The sequence below is a fragment of the Mytilus galloprovincialis genome, chromosome 8 (genome assembly GCF_965363235.1).
Source record: "Mytilus galloprovincialis chromosome 8, xbMytGall1.hap1.1, whole genome shotgun sequence".
In the NCBI taxonomy this organism is placed as follows: Eukaryota; Metazoa; Mollusca; class Bivalvia; order Mytilida; family Mytilidae; genus Mytilus; species Mytilus galloprovincialis.
In genome coordinates, this window is record NC_134845.1 from 56,994,173 (window position 1) to 57,015,009 (window position 20,837).

The 20,837-nt window shown below is 35.2% G+C and overlaps 1 protein-coding gene across 1 annotated transcript; it reads left to right on the plus strand.

Moving 5' to 3' along the window:
* The first annotated feature begins 4,133 nt into the window (after positions 1–4,133).
* LOC143042260 (uncharacterized) lies at positions 4,134–17,473 on the plus strand. Its single transcript, XM_076214523.1, has 4 exons — positions 4,134–4,677; positions 7,057–7,211; positions 8,063–8,196; positions 11,564–17,473. Exons 1-4 carry the CDS (start codon positions 4,176–4,178, stop codon positions 17,199–17,201), a joined length of 6,429 nt encoding a protein of 2,142 aa, XP_076070638.1. The 5' UTR covers positions 4,134–4,175; the 3' UTR covers positions 17,202–17,473.
* The last annotated feature ends 3,364 nt before the right edge of the window (positions 17,474–20,837 follow it).

Consider the following 20,837-nt stretch of genomic DNA (forward strand, 5'->3'; position numbering starts at 1 on the left):
ATGTTTCATAAGGGGAGAGTAACGAACGATCCTATGTTCCTCTGAAAACTGGCGGGGTTTGATGGGGCTCTAGAAGGAGACAGCATTTCCCATCATATTCTATAATATTTGTGACATATTTCTCTATTTTATAAAAATATAAGAAGTTGTTATGTATATCAGGGACATGTACAGTAATGTGATACAAATAACGTTCGTTAAAGTTGAATATGTCGATCTCTGTATCATATGTCAGTTTAGTTCTATTATCTCGCCCATGATTCGTCTATAAAGTAAGTAAAGTACAACTTAATTTAAATAAGACGAATTGTCAAAAATGGCTTCTTCTTCCTGGTACGGGAAAGACTCCGGTGCCGGAGTGTGGAATATCCGCCCAGCAAGCCTGAGGTATTAGGGGGGTCTCATTGGGGTGTGCCGATCCCGGATCCCGCTTACTGTTTTGTCACATTCCCGTTTCCCGCTTACACTATGTACGTAAGCAATTCTCATTTTTTTGTCATTTCCTGGATCCCGCTAGACCTCATTTCCCGTTTTCACGACACAATAATTTGACTTTCACGTTTCACGCTTACAAAAAATCGGCAATCCCGCGTCACGCTTAGACCCCAATGAGACCCATTATTAGGAGGGGTGAGATATAAAAAAAAAACTTGTTTAACCATACCGTTTCCCTTGTCCTAAATCAAGAGCCTCTAACCTTTGTAAATCTTATATGAGTTTTAATTTTAGTTCATATATGTAGGACTCTAAAGTGCGATGGTACTCTAGATCTAAAGTGCGATGGTCACGCTATTTTTAAAAGTACGATGGTGTCTCACGCGATTTAATTTTCTAATATGTGATGTTATATCACGATAAAATGCAATTGACCAATATATAGGTTTGGGGGATTAAAACGTTAAAAAAAACATGGATTTAGAAAAATATTCTTTTTTGCAATAGCTAGTATATTATATGTTATTCAGGTCTCAGACAGGGTATATACTGTGACATTCCCGGCTTAGAGTTTATATCCCCTGAGCCGAAGGCGAAGGGGATATAAGCCCTAAGCCGGGAATGTCACAGTATATACCCTTTCTGAGACCTGAATTACACATCTATTACGGATTACCCCTGACTTAATGTTATTTTTCAGTGCAGGTATTTGTTTGACAACACATATATAAGTTGAAAAACCCAACCTGATATGTTCGGCATTCGTGAAGGATTTTCTGATTTGCTGTGAACATAATTTTATCGTGTATGTAATAGTTTATAATAACACTTTTAACATTTTTAAACATATTAAAAGTGTAAATTGCGTGATTTTGTATCAAAAATGTATTATTAACTGAAGCACGTCATTATTTTCCCTCTGTGAGCCTCTGACAGTCTGATAGCTTTTGACTACGTCACATAGTAACCGGTGTTATGATGACGTTTATGAGGTTCCAATAGGGGATAAAAACGTCGTATATACCCCGGCAGTTTCCTGAATATATACTGACATCTCTGTGTTGTTATCCAATCACAAAAATCGACACATTTGTACTCCGTAATATATATATATATATATATATATATAACCAAGGATTTGTATATTTAACTATACAAATCCTTGATATAACCATTGCAAAAAAATCCATCAATTCAAATTCAGCAAAATATTTTATCATGTGAAGATACAGTAAAGTTACTTGGAATTGATATTGATTGCCAACTAAAATATTATGCACATATAAGTAACTTGTGTAGAAAGGCATCACAACAGCTGAATGTTCTTAAGCATCTTAAGAGAATTAGATCATTTTTAAACAGATTAAATAAACTTACAATTTTTCGTACTTTTATTTTGAGTTATTTAAATTTTTGCCCTTTGGCTTGGCATTTTGGTACAGAGAAAAATTATCCTCTGAAACTCTTCTTGAGAACGCAAAGGTTCCAACCCTATACAAGTAAGACGCATCAGGACAATGGCACTTGAGAGTTATAAAATTTTAAATAATTTGGTTCCTGTATGTTTACAAAGTTTACTCCAAATTAAACACACTAAATATTCTTTTATATACAGTAATATTTTGGAAAAACCACAGGGAAGAACTACCTCATATGGAAAAAATCTTTTAGTTTTGCTGCTGCTTTTTTATGAAATAGCTTACCAAACCATTTCAGGACTGTTAACAGCTTCTCACATTTTAAAAGTCTTGCTCAGCCCTGGAGTGGAACAGAATGTTTTTGCTCTGCCTGTAGATAATTTGTGTTACAATATTTATGCTTTTTATGCTGCATTAAGAGCTTGCATTGGAACTGAAATTTTGTTTTTACATTTTAAAATTTGAAAGATTTGAATTTTTTACTATATAAATCATAAATTATTTTAAATTAAACTGCAAATTTTTAAAAAAATTAGTGCTTCATATATATGTTTTGGTATTTTGCAATATACATGTTTATGCTATTACTTGGAGTTAATTTTTGGTGCTGCATTTTATTATTTATTTTGTATGCTGCATTTTATTATTTATTTTGTATGCTGCATTTTATTATTTATTTTGTATGCTGCATTTTATTATTTATTTTGTATGCTGCATTTTATTATTTATTTTGTATGCTGCATTTTATTATTTATTTTGTATGCTGCATGCCTTGGTTTAACTGTTATTGCATCTGTTTTTATATTCGGTGAAAAGCTCATTAGAGCTTATTTTTGTACTGTTTGTCAATATGCCGAATCCAAATAAAGCCGGGTTAAGCTTGTCGTACACACAGTCTATCACTAATGTGAACACCCCCTTACAGTTGTCACTGTAAGTTACAAATACCTTTATTTTACCGACGTTAATTTTTTAATAAAATCGGCATTTATACTTTAATGGGACCCCTAAGTAGACTGCAACGTTAACAATTATTTAAATGTTTCTGTTCGTGTTCAACAGACGCAAAATACAGGATAGGCCTACCTATGCGTATACTATTTTGTATCTATATAGAAATTAGGTCAACTACAGGACACAAGTCCTTCTTCCAGCACCCAAAAATAAACACATCCGTGTCAGCCGACAAAACCTGGTCCGGTTTGAAATTAAGTCATAGACATTCCATTTTAAAAGTTGTTAATCAAATATTTCTAATCTATCTTACGGCATGTACATTAATTATTGGTTTGAAAAAACGACTGCTAACGTCATAATCCAATTACGTTTTTACGTCTATACTTTCGATGACCATCGGACTTTAGCGTATGAAGACATCGTACTTTAGCATAGACCATCGCACTTTAGCATGACCATCGTACTTTAGCGTCCCCATCGGACGTTAGAGTCCTACATTTCGGAGTTTAGTAATCCAGTTCAGTTAGAAAAAAAGTATGACGTCCATTAACACATTTTTGTTTAATGGCCAGCTGAAGCACGCCTCCAGGTGTTTTCTGCTCTTTGGTCGGGTTGCTGTCTCTTTGACACATTCCCCATTTCCAATTTTTCCTTTTTATAAATTTCATAATTTCGGAGTATCTTCACAGAATATAAAAGTGGTAAATAAAACAAATATTTAAACATTTTAATTATACAGGATGATGTAAATGAGCAACTATATAATACACGTAAAAGGCTCATACAAAAAGCACAGAAAAACTTTTATAAAATTAAAACAGGTTAATATTCTGGGAGGATGTCACTTTTTGACTATGTTCTTAGTGGTAGAGAAGAGCTACTAGCATGAGTACGCAAGCTTGGTGGTAAATGAAAAAATAATCCAAAAATTTAGATTAAATATATAAAATAAGGTTGTTGGTTTATCTAAGCTTGTTAAAGAGTAACAAGATAATATTCATGTTTTTCAAGCTTAGTTAATGATTGTGTAAATGTGTTTTTTGTTTTGTGTTATATGGGGTTTATTTTTGTGTAAAGAGAAGATATTACTCTGGATATTTTCCACCCAAAGTAGTACAAAAGCCGTATTCATGTTAATACGTTTTGAGACAGCATCTTCGCCAATCAAAAATTATGAGCCATGCAGTTACCACCTCTTTAGGTTGGTGCCAGACTGTAACCCTTGCTTGGCTAGAGAAGGTAACGTTTCACAGATGACCTTGCGGTCATAATCACATAACGTCACTGACGTCGCCAAATCGACAAATGAAATACCGGCGATATCTTGTTTTGGACCAATGTCGCCGAACATGAACATCACTCCAAATGAGTCAATATATTTTCACAAACTATAGTGTAACAGAAGATATAACAACGGAAGACGAAGGTTTTAACTCCAAAGAAGAGGATAGCATTTATAATAGTTCTCCTAGAACTCCTAGAACGGAGGAAGATGCAGAGACGGCTTCGATTGTTTCTACGGATATAGTTGAAGAAAGTACTACAGAAACAGTTCAATTGCATTCTGATACCATTTCAAATTCCAGTTCCGACAGTATTGATTCTTTTTCAAGTATTGAATCACAGATAGAGCAATTTTTCCAATATCAGAGAGAAAATCGAGAAAAATTTGGCGGAATTTTAGAACAACAAATTTCGCGGTTAAGACGGGAACAATTTGATCCAGAATTCCCAGAAAGAAAATGCTTCACGGAGGATTCGACGCAAACAACATGTGTTGAAAATAAATCTTTGTCTGCGATTTGTACATACGTAAAATCATTGCGTGAGTTAATTAGTGAGAAGATCCAGGCAGATGATATAACAGGTACTTTTAAAATGATAAACGAAGCTGTCTTTTTTGTGTTGTTTAGTTACTGTCTGGTGGGTGTTATATATACGGCAAACTCTCACGAGTGTGACACACTTTTGGTATATATGTGTTATATGGGATATAGGGGGTAAAAATATATGGATTTGGGATATAAGGGATACAAATATAAGGGATACAAAATTGGGATCTAGGGAAATGAAGGAAAATAGTGGGAAGTTCCAAGAAATCTACGAAAAAACGGGATTTAGAAAATGCGCAACCCCTTGTCACGTCCTCCAGCATAAATGTCCACAATAAAGAATGTAACCAGGTAAATTGTTTTGGTTGTATATTAAAATAAACACCTCAGGATCAATGGATTCGTTTTATTGTGAAATATAAGAAATGACTAAAAATAATCAGTACAAAGAAAGATAACTCTATTCATTCTAGGTGATAATACCTAAAATACAATACTCAAATATTTCCTACTGGACAACTATGGTTACAAGAATATGAGACATGTCTATCAAACTGTTAAACTTGTAGATCGACTAGTTCTTTTAAATGTATTTACTTTTTTTCTATATTTTTTTTGTTTTTTTAATCAGAACCGATCTGATAAAAGGGAATTGGTGGTGACCATGTAAATGTTTTCTACATTCACAAAGAGTGATCAATAGCCTATAAAATCTGAGGATGTGAGATCATACACCGCTCGTGGCAAGGCGCGTGTTCGACTTAGATATTTTTTTACATGTTTTGCAAGTTGCTTGTAGAAACTCGTCGACTCGTCGACATTCCCAGGTACTCTTTCTTCTTTTTTTCCACTTACAACGCTTTTAAAAATGAAAAAAATGTAAAACAATAGTCAGAGCAGAACACACATTGAGATTGTTTTTTTGCCGTAAGTCTGGCATAGTAATAATAATAGCGGCATATACATTATATATATGTGGATATAGGGGGTAAAAATATATGGATTTGGGATATAAGGGATACAAAATTGGGATCTAGGGAAAAGAAGGAAAATAGTGGGAAGTTCGAAGAAATCTACGAAAAAACGGGGTTTGGGAAATGTGCAACCCCATGTCACATCCTCCTGCATAAATGTCGATAATAAAGAATATATGATACATGTCTATTAAACTGTTAAACTTGTAGATCGACTAGTTCTCTTAAAATGTATTTGCTTTTTTTTTATTTTTGTTTTTTTAATCAGAACCGATCTGATAAAAGGGAATTGGTGGTGACCATGTAAATGTTTTCTACATTCACAAAGAGTGATCAATAGGCTATAAGCTCGTGGCAAGGCGTGTTCGACTCGCATCTTTTTTTACATGTTTTGCAAGTTGCTTGTAGAAACTCATCGACCCTCCCAGGTACTCTTTCTTTTTTTTCCTTTTTTTCAAACAATATAATATAAATTCATTGCTTTTAAAATGGAACATGCAAAACAATACTCAGAGCAGAACACACATTTAGATTGTTGTTTGACTTACGTCTGGTGGCAAATATTACATGCACATAATTGATCAACGACAAGAACAAAGTCTAAAAATAGGATTGACAAATACATTAGCCAATCAATATTCCTAAATGTAGACACCGAAGTGCATTTGGTAGAACAATGCGTGTTCGCTTTGATAAGAAAATTGAGAGACAGTATAAATAGAACAATGCGTGTTCGCTTTGATAAGAAAATTGAGAGACAGTATAAATAGAACAATGGTTCGTTTACTGAAATGAGTTTGTGTTTTTTCTTGATAATATAAGTCCAGAGGCGGATTAAAAAAAATCGTGGGGAAACCCTCGTAATGTTAGAAAACATTTGTTTATCATTTAGGGAATCACTGAAGCAAGACTGGAGCCCCACCCAACCCCTTAATAAACATTTCTGGATCCGCAACTGAACTTATTTTTGTTTGTTTAAGTTCCAGTGTCAAATTTTCATGCATGTGTACGATGAAAGCAAATTGAAATTATAACTCCAACATTTTAAAACATTTAAAAAGTCATCTGGGTCTAAAACGAATTAATTTTTTGGGTTGATTTTTGTACCATATCATAAAGTAACAACTAATAGTGTCGTTAATAAAATTTGTAATGAAAAAAGAAAGTTTCATTTTTGCTGTTTTTTTTTTGTACCCTCGAGCTTCATTAAGAGCTGTTATCGAAAAAATTTTACTAGTGTCAAATATTGCATGCATATTTAGGGAAAGAACACATAAAATGCATTTACCCAAAAGTAGATGGACTTAGCAAATAGGCAAGCATATGTGTTGTTCGGCAAAAGGTAAATGATTGTATACGATTGACACAAAATTTCAAAATAATAAAATATCTACTAGTATATAAGCATGCCGTTAAATCATTCGTTAATTTCTTTGATAGATCTAGAAGAAAATTTACAGCACTGGTACCGAACACTTTCGGAACACGCAGAAGATATCGGATTGACAGAAGAAGACAAAGAACGCTTAATTCATGGCAAACAAGATGAGCTCTCTGAAATAATTCAAAATATTATTGACAGATATAACGTTCGGGTAATTATTGTGACCAGATTGCTTCCCTTCATAAGTAGACATTTAATCAGGAAGTCCCTCTTAGTCTTTAGGTCAGTCGGTTGACGCGGAAACTTAGAGGTCAGATGTTCGATTTCTGGAGGAGACAAAGAGGATTTTGTATGTTAATCATGCTCTCCGGTTCCAATATACAAAAATAAACAGATGTGGTATGAAGCGAATGAGACTATCAAACAGAGTTCAAATGCAATGACTTGCAAAGAAAAAGTGTAGGTAACACGTACTAGTATATACCGTTTAGTCTACTATACAAGGCATCGACATGAAAAAATGGAAAACAATTTAAACCAGAAAACAAACTATCTGAATTCTGCCAATAAGATAAACGGAAATCAACATTAGTATACAATTAAATGTCATTGTGGCAATTGATTGCATTGCGTAATGTGAACGTCACTGCATTGGGACGTTCTGAAGAAACAGGTAACTGTTTGTATGGTCTTTCTTGTTCATATCGAGAAGCCAAATTGATGCGCATCCATATTTTGGTGGCCATTTTTTCTCCTTTCGTTATTTTTTTTACCTTTCGTTTTCTCCAACCTTGATCCATTATTCTTTATTTTGAAATCCCAACCAGATTTTCCGTTGTCACAACATTTATCGTAAAGTATGTAAATGCCGGATAAAATGGTAACAGACTTTTACATGTTTATGACACCGTTATGTAATGGATGCTTTGTAAATAAGCTCACGATATTTAGTAGTGTACCAGAGGATATTTTATTTTACAACTGTTTGTCTCGGCACTATTTAGGTCTTTAAACGTGGTATACACTGTTAGTTAAGAACACAATAAAATTTATGCATTTCAGGTTATAAGTTCTGGCGAGAACATGTGGTCTGCAGACAAATTAAGCCCAAGGAGTTTAACTCAAGCTGCAAGGAAGTACGACAGCTCAAATATAAAAGAAAGCGACAGAAAATCTAACACTCAAAAAGATAACAGGTCAGTTGACTCTTTCTCTTTTTTCCGAAACGGTCAGTGGACATACACGTAGAAGCCGATCTATTAAAAATCATTCGCCTACATTCTTCGTGATTTTTTAGGTCGATGAAACATGATTGGGTTACCTCCCTTTTACCAGAAGAAAAAGTTAACTAAAATTACAAAAAAGCTAATTATTAATATGTCTGATAGTATATTATTAGTTACATGGTGTGTTAGTGACCTAATACGATATATATGGGGTCAGTAAATTCCATATGGGGTGAGAGCGAAGCTCGAATCCCCATATGGAATTTACTGACCCCATATATATCGTATTAGGTTACTAGCACACCGTGTAACGAATTTATCTTAACGACTATCTTCACATGTGGATTTTGACTAGTGGCCTATCAAAGTGATTAATTCTTTAGAACTTAGTAATAAGACTACTTCCATTTGTCTATACAGAAAACAAATGCCCACAAGGCCTAAATTAATAAAATATTGTTTGTTTGCCCTTTTCCGACCTTATGCTTTGAAACAGGGTAGGTAGGTAAAATATTTTATTTTTCTTTCCAAAAAAATAACTTAGCTCGGTACATTTTTTGTCATGAGTAGGCAGGTAGGTATAATATTTTATTTTATAGAATCAAAATCTGCATAATATCATTTTTGTTTGTATTGCATTTGTTTAAGTATGCTTTTGCTAATAAGTTTCTGGGACTTTTAGTATAATAGTCCCAGGAAGTTTTGAAAAAAAATTATCATGTAGAATGTGAATTGAATTTTTTTTTCAAATGTCAAAATATAGGGCTGTGCGGCATATTTTCAATGTTTATATGCCTGAAATTTTTAAGAGTTTTAACTTACACTAATACTCTGTACTACGTACCGTGTACGCTTACCTCAACCTAAAGGTTTTCTGTAAGAGATAATTTTATCCTGGAAATGATCTGTATGGAAAACCTTAGCGATTTTACTGCCAAATATTGTCCACTTTACAGACCTTTGGTTCATGTCAGACATAAATATATAATTTATACTGCAATCAGCTATTTTACTATACAGATAAAGCTATACGTATAAACGTTAGCTTTATACGTCAATGACCTCAACTCACCTATAAGCCCCGCCTACTTACAACGTCACGTCACAACCATGACAACATGTAGTAACAATGGTCAAACTTTTATGAATTTAAACCTGTTATGTCTTCAAATTGGTAATTTATATACCATGTTTATCAAATGTTATTAATTAAATTCATTTTCCCTTTCTAATTCCTTAAATTGTCAATGCTTACCGCCTAGACTACGCTCATAGGGAAATACCCCAAAATGGTACCCCAAGGGGGAAATTCCAAACACTTTTTTTTAATAATGTTTGTTTCATATTTTTATTATTTTTTTAATCGATTTCAGTATAAAAACAATATACGTATAGTGTCTTGAAATATGAAATTTATTTGTATTCGGCACGAAACAGGTAAATGCTCGGTAGAACCTCGCATTTTCCCGTTTCTAAGCCTCATACAAATAAATTTCATATTTCAAGACACTATACGTATATTGTCTAAATATAAATCCTGGTCAAACCGGTCATCGTTAACATAATCATCCTGATCTACGGATCACCGAAGGCCATCCCTACATAGGATACAACATCCGTTTACAAAATATTTTATACACACTTTGATAACTTTGTATTGGACGAACTTTTTTGCCTGCTCTTTAAGTAAAAAGACACAGAGTAACGTTCGTTATATCATGCTTTCAACATCGATTTCAAACAAATGCTTTGAACCTCTAAATGCAAGTGTTCATGTCAAACGCGCAAGTGATACTAAACGGACTAGACCTTATACAGGAAAGATAAAACCCGAGGATTCCGGTAAAAAAGTTTTGAGCGGGAAATACAAATATAAGATTTTTAATAGGAACGAAAAAATAAAATAAAATAAAATCTTGCAGGTAAATACAAATAAAAGATTTTCAGGCGGAACGAATTTATAGGGTCGGTCGGTAAAGGGCAAACAAACAATATTTTAATTTAAGCCCAATAACAACTTTTTAGCTTTAAATTAGTTTTATGAAATTCAATTTATTTCCATCGTTCAATTCACATGATTCATGTATCAATTTTTTCGTCTTTTGAAAAGTTTCAGATTTCTTTTTTGTTGTTTTGAAATGGGAGTAACTCCTTAATGCCAACAATATATAACAACTTGTTAACTTGAATTATGTTTAATGAATTTATTTCAACCTTTCATCATCAATTTCTTCGTCTGTTGGATCCTTTCAGATTTTTCCTCAACACTGTACATATTGGTTTTATTCAGGGTTGTGCTATCTTTTTTTGTTTTGAAAGGGAATTAACTGCTTACTAACCCCATATGGTTGCTAACCCTATATGGTAACTAACCATGTATTTTTTTAGGACACCCTATATTAAATATACATAGTCACCACGTGTAGTCCTTTAACCAATCATATCTCTATTAATCTAAAGGAGGTAAGATAAATAGAAAGTATCGGAATTAAGGATTTCTCCATATGCATGTCTTAAAGTGTAAAATAAGGGCTGGAATTCAAGACCGGTTCCATATGTACATTGTATGTCTATTAGTGTATACTAGAAGCTAGTTTTTCTCTATTATGAGTAATTCCTTTTAATCCAGATATAAGTTTCCCTGTATTAATGGCGTATCATTCCTTATTTGAATGCTTTATTATTAATGAAGTTCCTTAATCTTGATTTATAAATAATGAATTGAATACAGTTTTCATTATATGCGTTTGGTGGTTTTTATTGCTCCTTTAGCTCCTTTTAGCATTATATTCTATAAAACATAAGCAAGTAGTGTTATGCCTATTCTCTATAGCTTTAAATCGGTTATGTATGTTGGCCGGATGCGGCAATTTCACCTTTTTGCGTTTCCGTGATTTCTTCTTTCACTTTGCAAAAGCGAAATCGAGAAATCGAAAAATCGGGAAAATGGGAAAGCGAGAAATCGAAATGGAGAAATAAAAATCGAGATATCAAATTTTCCGTTTCACGTTTTCGCTTTCTTGCTTTTTTGCTTTTTCAATTTCCTGGTATCCAGAATCTTGGAATTCACGATATTTCGATTTCTCGATTTCGATTTCTCGATTTCGATTTCTCGATTTCTTGATTTCCCGATTGTCCGATTTCTTGATTTCGCTTGAAAATGTAAGGAGAAAACGCGAAAACGCGAAATGGCCGCATCCGTCCACCATAGTAATGGCGTCCTTTTATTTTTCTTTGTTTTTGTCATTATAATGCCTTTAGAAAGAAAAAAAATACTACACTTAAGTATTCATTGTAATTTTTAAAATTTCTTTCATGACTTTAATTATCGTTATAGTCAATTTTCCCAATATCTGAAGAAATACGACACACCAGAAACTTCAAAGCAAGGAAAGTATCTAAGCAATGACCGGGACAAAAAAGATCCAGCGCAATTTACATATGACCAACCACAAATAAAAACTTCCAAACTGTCTTACCCCGAAGCTGGTCGACAAAACAAATGTTATAATCCTATTCCGAGTAGCAGTGCATATGAACAATATGATTCCAAGACTCCTCGTCAAAGAAAACTATCAGAATATGGAGAGAAACCTTATTCTGATCCACTGGATAGAATATCACAAAAATATGATTTGATAAAAAGTAAACCAAGAGATGATCTGTTAACACGACAACCACAAAATCAAACTTCTTCTAAACAACTGTCTAATCCTGAAGCTGATTGGTACAACAAACGTTATAATCCTATTCCGAGTAGCAGTGCATATGAACAATATGATTCCAAGACTTCTCGTCAAAGAAAACTGTCAGAACATGGAGAGAACCCTTATTCTGATCCACTGGAAAGAATATCACAACAATATGATTTGATAAAAAGTAAACCTAGAGATGATTTGTTAACACGACAGAAGGAAAAATCAAATTACGAACCAAGTGAAAGAATGTTTCAGAAATACACTATGGAAGACAGAAAACCAGTAGACGATCTGACGTCTGAGAAATATAGTTCAACGACAAAGCAATCGGGAATTGATAGATATAAAGACAGCTATAAAGACATGACGTCATCAATACCAGGAAATAACCAGTTTCGACCAGTTATCAATGCACGTGCTCAACCAGTCGATTCGTTCTCTCGTAAAGACATTAACCGTTCGCCGTTATTCAAAGACGATAAATTTGCTACCTCGCGAGAAAAACCGAAGCAAAACATCGTTAATAATGAACCAACAGAGGACGAAATTGTTCAAAATATCTTAGCCGCGGCATACAAAAAAGAATTGAAAAGTACAAGATTACCACAAGAGACAAACATGAATGACCAAAAAAGCAATACAATACAAGGTCAGCGAAAACTGTCAGATAATGGAGAATACACCTATTCCAATCCTATCGACAAAGTATCTAAAGCATATGATCTTATAAAAAATAAACCAAGAGATGCAAAAATCGGTTACGAACCAAGTGACAAAATGTTTCAGAAAAGCAGCACAAAGGACAGAAAACAGTTAGACTACCCGACGTCACAGAAAAACAGTTCACTGACAAAGCCATCGAAAATTGACAGACATGAAGACAGCTATCAAATGAAGTCATTAACGCCAGCAGAAAACCAGATTCGAGAACGCTCAGTGATCAATTCACGTGAGCACCCAGTCGATACGTTCCGACAAAAGGACGCAAACCGTTCGCCGATATTCAAAGAAGATAAACTTACTACCTTACAAGAAAAACCGAAGCAAACCATTATTAATCGGGATCTAACAGAAGAGGAAATTGTTCAAAATATCTTAGACGCCTCTCTTAAAAAAGAAACAAAAGAAGATAGATTACCCCAGGAGCGAAAAATAAAAGAACCAAGAAGCCCAAGAAGCGATATGTTACCAAAAGGTCAGACTCGTGATATGGTGCTTTCAAACCCGCCATATAATGTATTTCATGGGGACCCAATAAATAAACAAACAACCGACGACAGACAGAACCTAAAAGGGAATGTGTACCCTGGTAAAACTGATGACATCTACAAACGAAAAGATACAACAGTACAAAGACAAAACCCTGCATTTAGCTCTGATTCACATAAAGACCAATGTAAGCCAGCAAAAACCTATGCCACAACAAAACAAACAAGTTATCAAACAGGGGTTAATAACAAACCAGGACCTAGTCGGAGTTCTTTAGACGAAAGAAATAGGAGTAAGGATACTTCTGTAACAGGAGAAGATAGATACAAGCCAATAGCTAGCAGAAGTACAGTTGAAGAAGCTTATAACCTGGCAGATAATATTGTAACAAGAGAAGAAAAGTACAAACCAACAGCTAGTCAGAGAACAACAGAAAAATGGCTTCAGACGATAGAGAGGAAACGTGGACCAGTTAAAGAATTAACAGAAGAGCAAGGAAGTCAAGGTGCGGTAAACGTCCCTTTAAAGTCAGATGCAGCATGGGATAGATTACGCCAGGCGCAAAAAAGTAAAGAACAAAGACGCGATATGATACCAAAAGGTCAGAGTCGTGATATTATGCTTAAATCCCCGCAAACAAATGTTCTTCGTGGGGATCCAGTACATAAACAAACAACCGACGACAGACAAAACCAAAAAATGATACTTTACCCTGATAAACCTGACGACATCTACAAACAAGATGATACTAAAGTACAAAGACAAAACCCTGCATTAAGATCTGATTTATATGAAGACCAATACAGACCCAATAATACCTCTGTCGCAACAAAGCAAATAAATGATCCAGCAGGGATGAATTACACACCAGGAGCTAGTCGGGGTACTTTGGACGAAATATATAGGCGTAAAGATACTTCTGTAAAAGAAGAAGAGAGATACAAGCCAATAGCAAGCAGGAGTTCAGGTGAAGAAGCTTACCCGCTGGCTGATAATATAGTTACAAGAAAAGAAAACTTCAAACCAACAGCTAGTCAGAGAACAGCAGAAAAATGGCTTCAGGCAATAGAGAGGAAAAGTGGACCAACAAAAGAATTAACAGAAGAGGAATGTATTCAAGGTACAGTAAGCGTCCCTTTAAAATCAGAAGTAAAACAGGATAGGTTACCAAAGAGACAAAAAGACCTTGAACAAGAAAGCTCCGTTATACCAAACGAAAATGATTCTATTCGACATACCTACCCTCCATATGATGTTATACATCAAAAAGCAGTAAATACAATGGCAAGTCGAGAAAAGCAAAAACAAACAGTCGACAATAGTCAGGGTAGCGTTGCAGACGGTTTCCAGCAGACAGATGGTTTTGTAGCATACGACCATTCAATTAAACCCACAGAAAACAAGAGGACAGATGAGAAAATGTATAAGCAAACAGATACACCTGTTAATATGAAACAGAATCTAAATCCTGTTACTAATGACGACATGTATATCTCAATAGATAGACCTGTAATATCAAAACAAGAACGGATCTCCAATGTAGGTTCTAGTATGTCGGATAAAATACATATGCCAGAAGAAATTCGTTTAAAAAAAGAACACATACCAAAGCAAAGCTTTGCCAATAGTCAAACTGTCGACCAATACAAGCTAGTGAACAGCCATATTACAACTGACCCAAACAGTGTTTTTGTCTCAAAAGAAAAAGAACAAGGACAGATAAATCTTGATAGAACTGAGACAAACTATAAACTAACAGATGATCCTCAAACAAAAGAACAAAAACCTGAAGCAATTTATAGTCGTTTTACAAATGAAAGAAGATATAAACAGACAGATAAATCAGCAGGTATCCCTATACTTGACGGAGAAAAATACAGAATAGTTAAAGAGGAACAGAGATACGAACCTGAGGCTAGTAAAAGTACATTGGATGAATTGTATACGCAAAATGATAACTATGTTCTAGAAGAACCGCTTAACATACCAATAATTAATCGACGAGCAGAAAAAGAAAGACCCAAGCAAGTGACAGATACTCCAGTTACAAAAGACAGAAGAGACAAAGAAATAAATAAAGCATATATTAATGAACGAAAAAATCAGCCCACTATTAGGGAAACTACAGATGCACCAACAAACATTGAAACAATTAGTCCGAAAACAGTTGAAGAACAATATAAGCCAACGGAAAGTCGCAGGACAGGCAAAGAACAAAACAAACCACAAGAAAACCTAATAAACCAAAGTCAAAGACAGCAGACATTTTCAGAGAAATATAAACCAAAGGAAATTCCTGCTTTTACAGAACAAAGACACAAACCAACAGATAATCAAAACACATTTGATAACAGATATACGTCAATTGAAGTTCCTTCTGTAAAAGATCAAAGAAGCACACCAGAAGATAGTTTAAGTACAGACGATGAAAGACGTAAGCCAGCAAGTAATTTTAATACAGTAAAAGAACAGAATAAATATAAACCCACAGAAAGTACTGATAGGAACAAACAAGTAAGAAAATCCGTAGTACCAGAAGACCTACGATATCATGAAATTATCAAAGATGAACGACTTGAATCTTATTTAAAAAGTAGAGATGATACGGAGAAAGGCATTGATAGACAAAAAAGTATTTTCGACTTACCTAATCCTGATGATGGAGTGCAGGTGTCGCTGAAACCGACTAAAAGTTGGTGTCCAGATGGTGATGGCATATTTTTACCGACAACACGTGACTCTGAAGAAGATTCAGATGTAGACTTATCTTTTAGTGAATTGGAAAAGACAATGTATTCTAGGAAGGCATCACCTCGGCGAAAATCAATAGCTGATGAATTGGAACAATATTTCACGGACCATCCCGAAAGTCCGATGTTATCCACCACATTACTGTCTCTTCCAAAGACTCCGGGGATGCAGCGTCCACAATATCTTAATACATTAAAAGAAGAAAATACAATTGAGGATCTTAAGGAAGACAACGAAACAGATAAGAAACGAATTTCAAAAGATGATCTTTACTTTGAATCCACATCTTATAAAGGAGGAGGTTCGATACCTTCATACACCACTGCTGATGAATACAACAAGAGTTCTGGTTCTTCGTCTGAATATGTTGTAGCAGACGATATGTTATCGATGGATACGGAATTTGGCGGAGAATTTAAAGACTATCAAACTGATATTTATGAAACAGGTGATCGACGAAAAGCAAGCTTTAGCAACAAACCGAATACTTTTGTTGAAGCAACAAAATTTGGAAAGATTGCAAGAATACCGTTAGACCACTCAATGCCCTATAACAACGTTATGTGTAGGAGCTGTGGCGGTGAAATCAGACCGTATGGCACGGAACAAATAATACAAATAAACACAAATGTCCATGAAAGTCATATTGAAACTTTTCAAGATTCTTCTGGAAAAGTTTATTACAGCACTGTCAAAAACAATTTCCACGAGGGAGACAAAAAGCCCATCACACAAAACGTATTTGTAAATTTAACAGGAAATCAAATTGACCAAAGTATGGAAGGTAACTCGCGCAATCGGTCATATAATTATGTACAGTATAACAGCGTATGTTTAGAATGTCAAAAAGCGAATAAACCCAATGGACAAATAAATTTCAAACAACAAGCTGTTTCCAAATCGACAGATCCTAAACGAACTCAGCCTGACAATATCATTCAAATGAATATTCCAGAAGAGAGAATACAATCTGTCGAAATTCACCAAGGAAATGCAGAAATATCCTACGCATCTCCTAAGAAATATACTGTATTGTGTTCTAGTTCAGATTCCAATTTGTGTGTTCATCAGTTCAGGTCCACTCTATTACGCGAGGACGATTTAGACACGATTCCTTCGAATTGTATAAAAGTAGAGGTATCGGTACAGCATTTTCGCTTATGGAAATGTCTTCTAATTGCTAGTGCACTTTTTATTCTGTTCGTTTCAATGATTAGAAGGACAAATGGAAATGGAGACTTTCGTGATTTTTCGTTGTTTGATGATTTGTGTACTTTGATACACCTGAAAAACTTCGAACCTCCGCCATGTTTCTGAAAACTTTGCAATTGCAGTTGCACATCGAATGATCAAATAAAATACTCAAGCTGGCGGATTTTATATTAAAAAAAATGTGCTTGTTTAATTTGATAGTCAAAGATGTTGTTAATTTACTAAAATAAAATAAGGGGTTTTTTTTCAAAAAAGGCGCGTTTATAAAAAACTGTCGACACAGATATATGCATTGCCTTCATGTTATTCTCATGTATGATAACACCATTAACATTTATTTATGCGTCGGTTTGAATAAAAACAATGCTAACTTGTTAGCTGTTCATTCAGTCAATGAACCCAGGTGAGATAGCGGGACCATGTAATTACCATGTAAAGTATACATGCAAATGTGTAAACAAAATACCAAATATCATGTGAATGAGATGTATTAATGCTTATATACGTATACACAACTGTATACCAACTATAAGTGACTTACCAGCAGCGGTTCCCCTTATACTTAATCACAAACTTAAACATACAAACTAATTTTTTTTATAAACAGACGTTTCAAATTCGAAACATTGCATGTATGAAGAGGCGGGCCAAATACGGGTAATCTAAGAAATTAAGCCTAGTATGCTGATACAACTGTGCATCAAATTGCAATCATCAATAACCTACCACTTTGGCTAGTGATTCCCTTTAGACGATGACGAAATATTCTTCGTTGCCTGACTGTAAAAATAAAGCAAAATAGATTAAGTGAGTATGGAGACCCGAGTAGTAATGTTTCCTTAATTGCACTTAGATTGAGCACGTTTTCAAAACTTCTTTTGTAACCTCACTGACAAAGTGTTGATTTCACTATATAACATATAAATATGCATGTAACACTTGAATGACACTTATGCTGGAGATCATAACAAAAATGAGTTAAGAATTTGAGAATGCAGGGGCGGATGCAGGAATTTTCGAAAGGGGGGTGCTAACCCAGGGCAAAGGGGGGGGGGGGGTGCAGGGGGTGCAAAACATATGTCCCGATACAAATGCATTGATCGGCAAAAATAAAGGGGGGGTGCGCACCCCCGGAACCCCCCCCCCCCTGGATCCGCCACTGGAATGCTTCGATAGAAACTGTAATTTAAACTGGCATCGAAATTGAATACAACTGGCTGAAAATGTGTCAACTTGGTATAATTTGCACACAAGTAATGGATTGGACTTTTAGCCTGACCGATAAAGTGTCTAGTAAACAAAATGAAGCAGTGATTCACTTAATCTGATTAGTGAAATAAGTTGGTTAACCAATAGGACTTCGTTATAGTTGTTATAATAGCTTAATACTCATGTTTATGTTTAATCTGTTGGTGTGATTTTGTTTTGAATTGTTCACTGTTGCTGTTTTGTATTGGTATTAATAAACCGACGTTCCAGGTTTTCATTTTTAAAAACATTGCAATCAAGAGATAACTGTATTGTATTTGAAGCTTTAAGGACGTCCATCGGTAGTTTTACTGTCCGAAATTTAGTTTACCTGGCGACGCGAAGCGGAGACAGGTAAACGGGTATTTGCGATAGTAAAACTACCGATGGACGTCTGCAAAGCTTCAAATACAATACAGTTATCTCTATTCTAATGCAAAACAAGTTCATAATTAAATTTCAATCATTATTTGAGTTAAAAATCTTCATTAAAGAAAATTCCGCGAAAAGATGTTATCTTCTTTGGTCCGTACACTAGGTGACGTCATAGGTATGCTTCCGGCGTCACAACTTCCGAAGCAAGGTTGTCGGCTCTCCGAACTTTCCCGAAGTCCTGCGTTTGCCCAACAACAGCAGAAGGTCACCAACAGGTCTTCAATGTAGCGAGATGTCTATAAGCCTATCCGATATATATAGGAAGATGTGGTGTGAGTGCCAATGAGACAACTCTCCATCCAAATAACAATTTATAAAAGTAAACCATTAAAGTGTAAAACCATTCAAACGGGAAAACCAACGCGGTCTAATCTATATAAAAAACGAGAAACGAGAAACACGTATAAATTACAAAAACAAACGACAGCTACTGTACATCAACATATCCGATGTCTGTAAGCCTATCCAATGTCTGTAAGCCTATCCAAATGTCTATCAGTCTATCCGATGTCTGTAAGCCTATCCAATGTCTATAAGCCTTTGCAATGTTTGTAAGCCTATCCAATGTCTGTAAGTCCGTCCGATATATGTAAGCCTATCCAATGTATATAAACATATCCGATGTCTGTAAGCCTATCCAATGTCCACAAGTCTATCCGATGTCTGTAAGCCTATCCAATATCTGTAAGCCTATCCAATGTCTATAACAATATCCGATGTCTGTAAGCCTATCCAATGTCTGTAAACCTATGTAATTTCCGTAAGCCTATTCAATGTCTGTAAGCCTATCCAATGTATGAAAGCCTATCCGATGTATGTAAGTCTATCCGAAGTCTGTAAGCCTTTCCGATGTCTTTAAGTCTATCCAATGTCTGCAAACCTATCCGTCGTCTAAAAACCTATCCGTTGTCTGTAAGCCTATCCGATGTATGTACGCCTATCAAATGTCTGTAAGCCTATACAATGTCTGAAAGCCTATCAAATTTCCGAAAGTCTATCAAATGTCTGTAAGTCCATCCGATGTATGTAAGGCTATCCAATGTCTGTAAGTATATCCGATGTCCGTAAGTCTATCTAATGTCTGTAAATCTATCCGATGTCTGTAAACCTATCTGTGAATGTAGGCCTATCCGATGTCCGTAAACCTATCCGATGTCTGTAAGCCTATCAAATGTCCGTAAGCCTATCTGACGTATGTAAGCCTATCCAAGGTATGTAAGCCTAACCGATGTCTGTAAGCCTATCCAATGTCTAAACCTATCCAATTTCCGTAAGCCTATCCAATGTCCGTAAGCCTATCAAATGTTTGTAAGCCTATCAAATGTCCGTAAGCCTATCCAATGTCCGTAAGCCTATCCATTGTCCGTAAGCATATCCGATGTCTGTAAACCTATCCGACGTCTGTAAGCCTATCCGATGTCTGTAAGCCTATCCGATGTCTATAAGCCTATCCTATGTCTATAAGCCTTTCCAATATCTATCAGCCTATACAATGTCTATCAGCCTATCCTATGTCTATAAGCCTATTCAATGTCTGAAAGCCTATCCAATGTCTTTAAACCTATCCAATGTATGTAAGTCTATCCAATGTATGTAAGTATATATGATGTCTGTTAGCCTATCCAATGTCTGTAAGCCTATCCAATGTCTGTAAGCCTATCCAATGTCTTTAAGTCTATCAAATGTGTAAGTCTATCCGATGTATGTAAGCCTATACGATGTCTGTAAGCCTATCCAATGTCCGTAAGCCTATCCAATGTCCGTAAGCATATCCGATGTCTGTAAACCTATCCGATGTATGTCAGCCTATCTGATGTCTGTAAGCCTGTCCAATGTCCGTCAGCCTATCCGATATCTGTAAGCGTATCCAATGTCTGAAAGCCTATCAAAATTCTGTAAGTCTGTCAAATGTCTAAGTCCATCCGATGTATGTAAGCCTATACGATGTCTGTAAGCCTATCCAATGTCCATAAGTCTATCCGATGTCTGTAAGCCTATCCAATATCTGTAAGCCTATCCAATGTCTAAAAACATATCCGATGTCTGTAAGCCTATCCA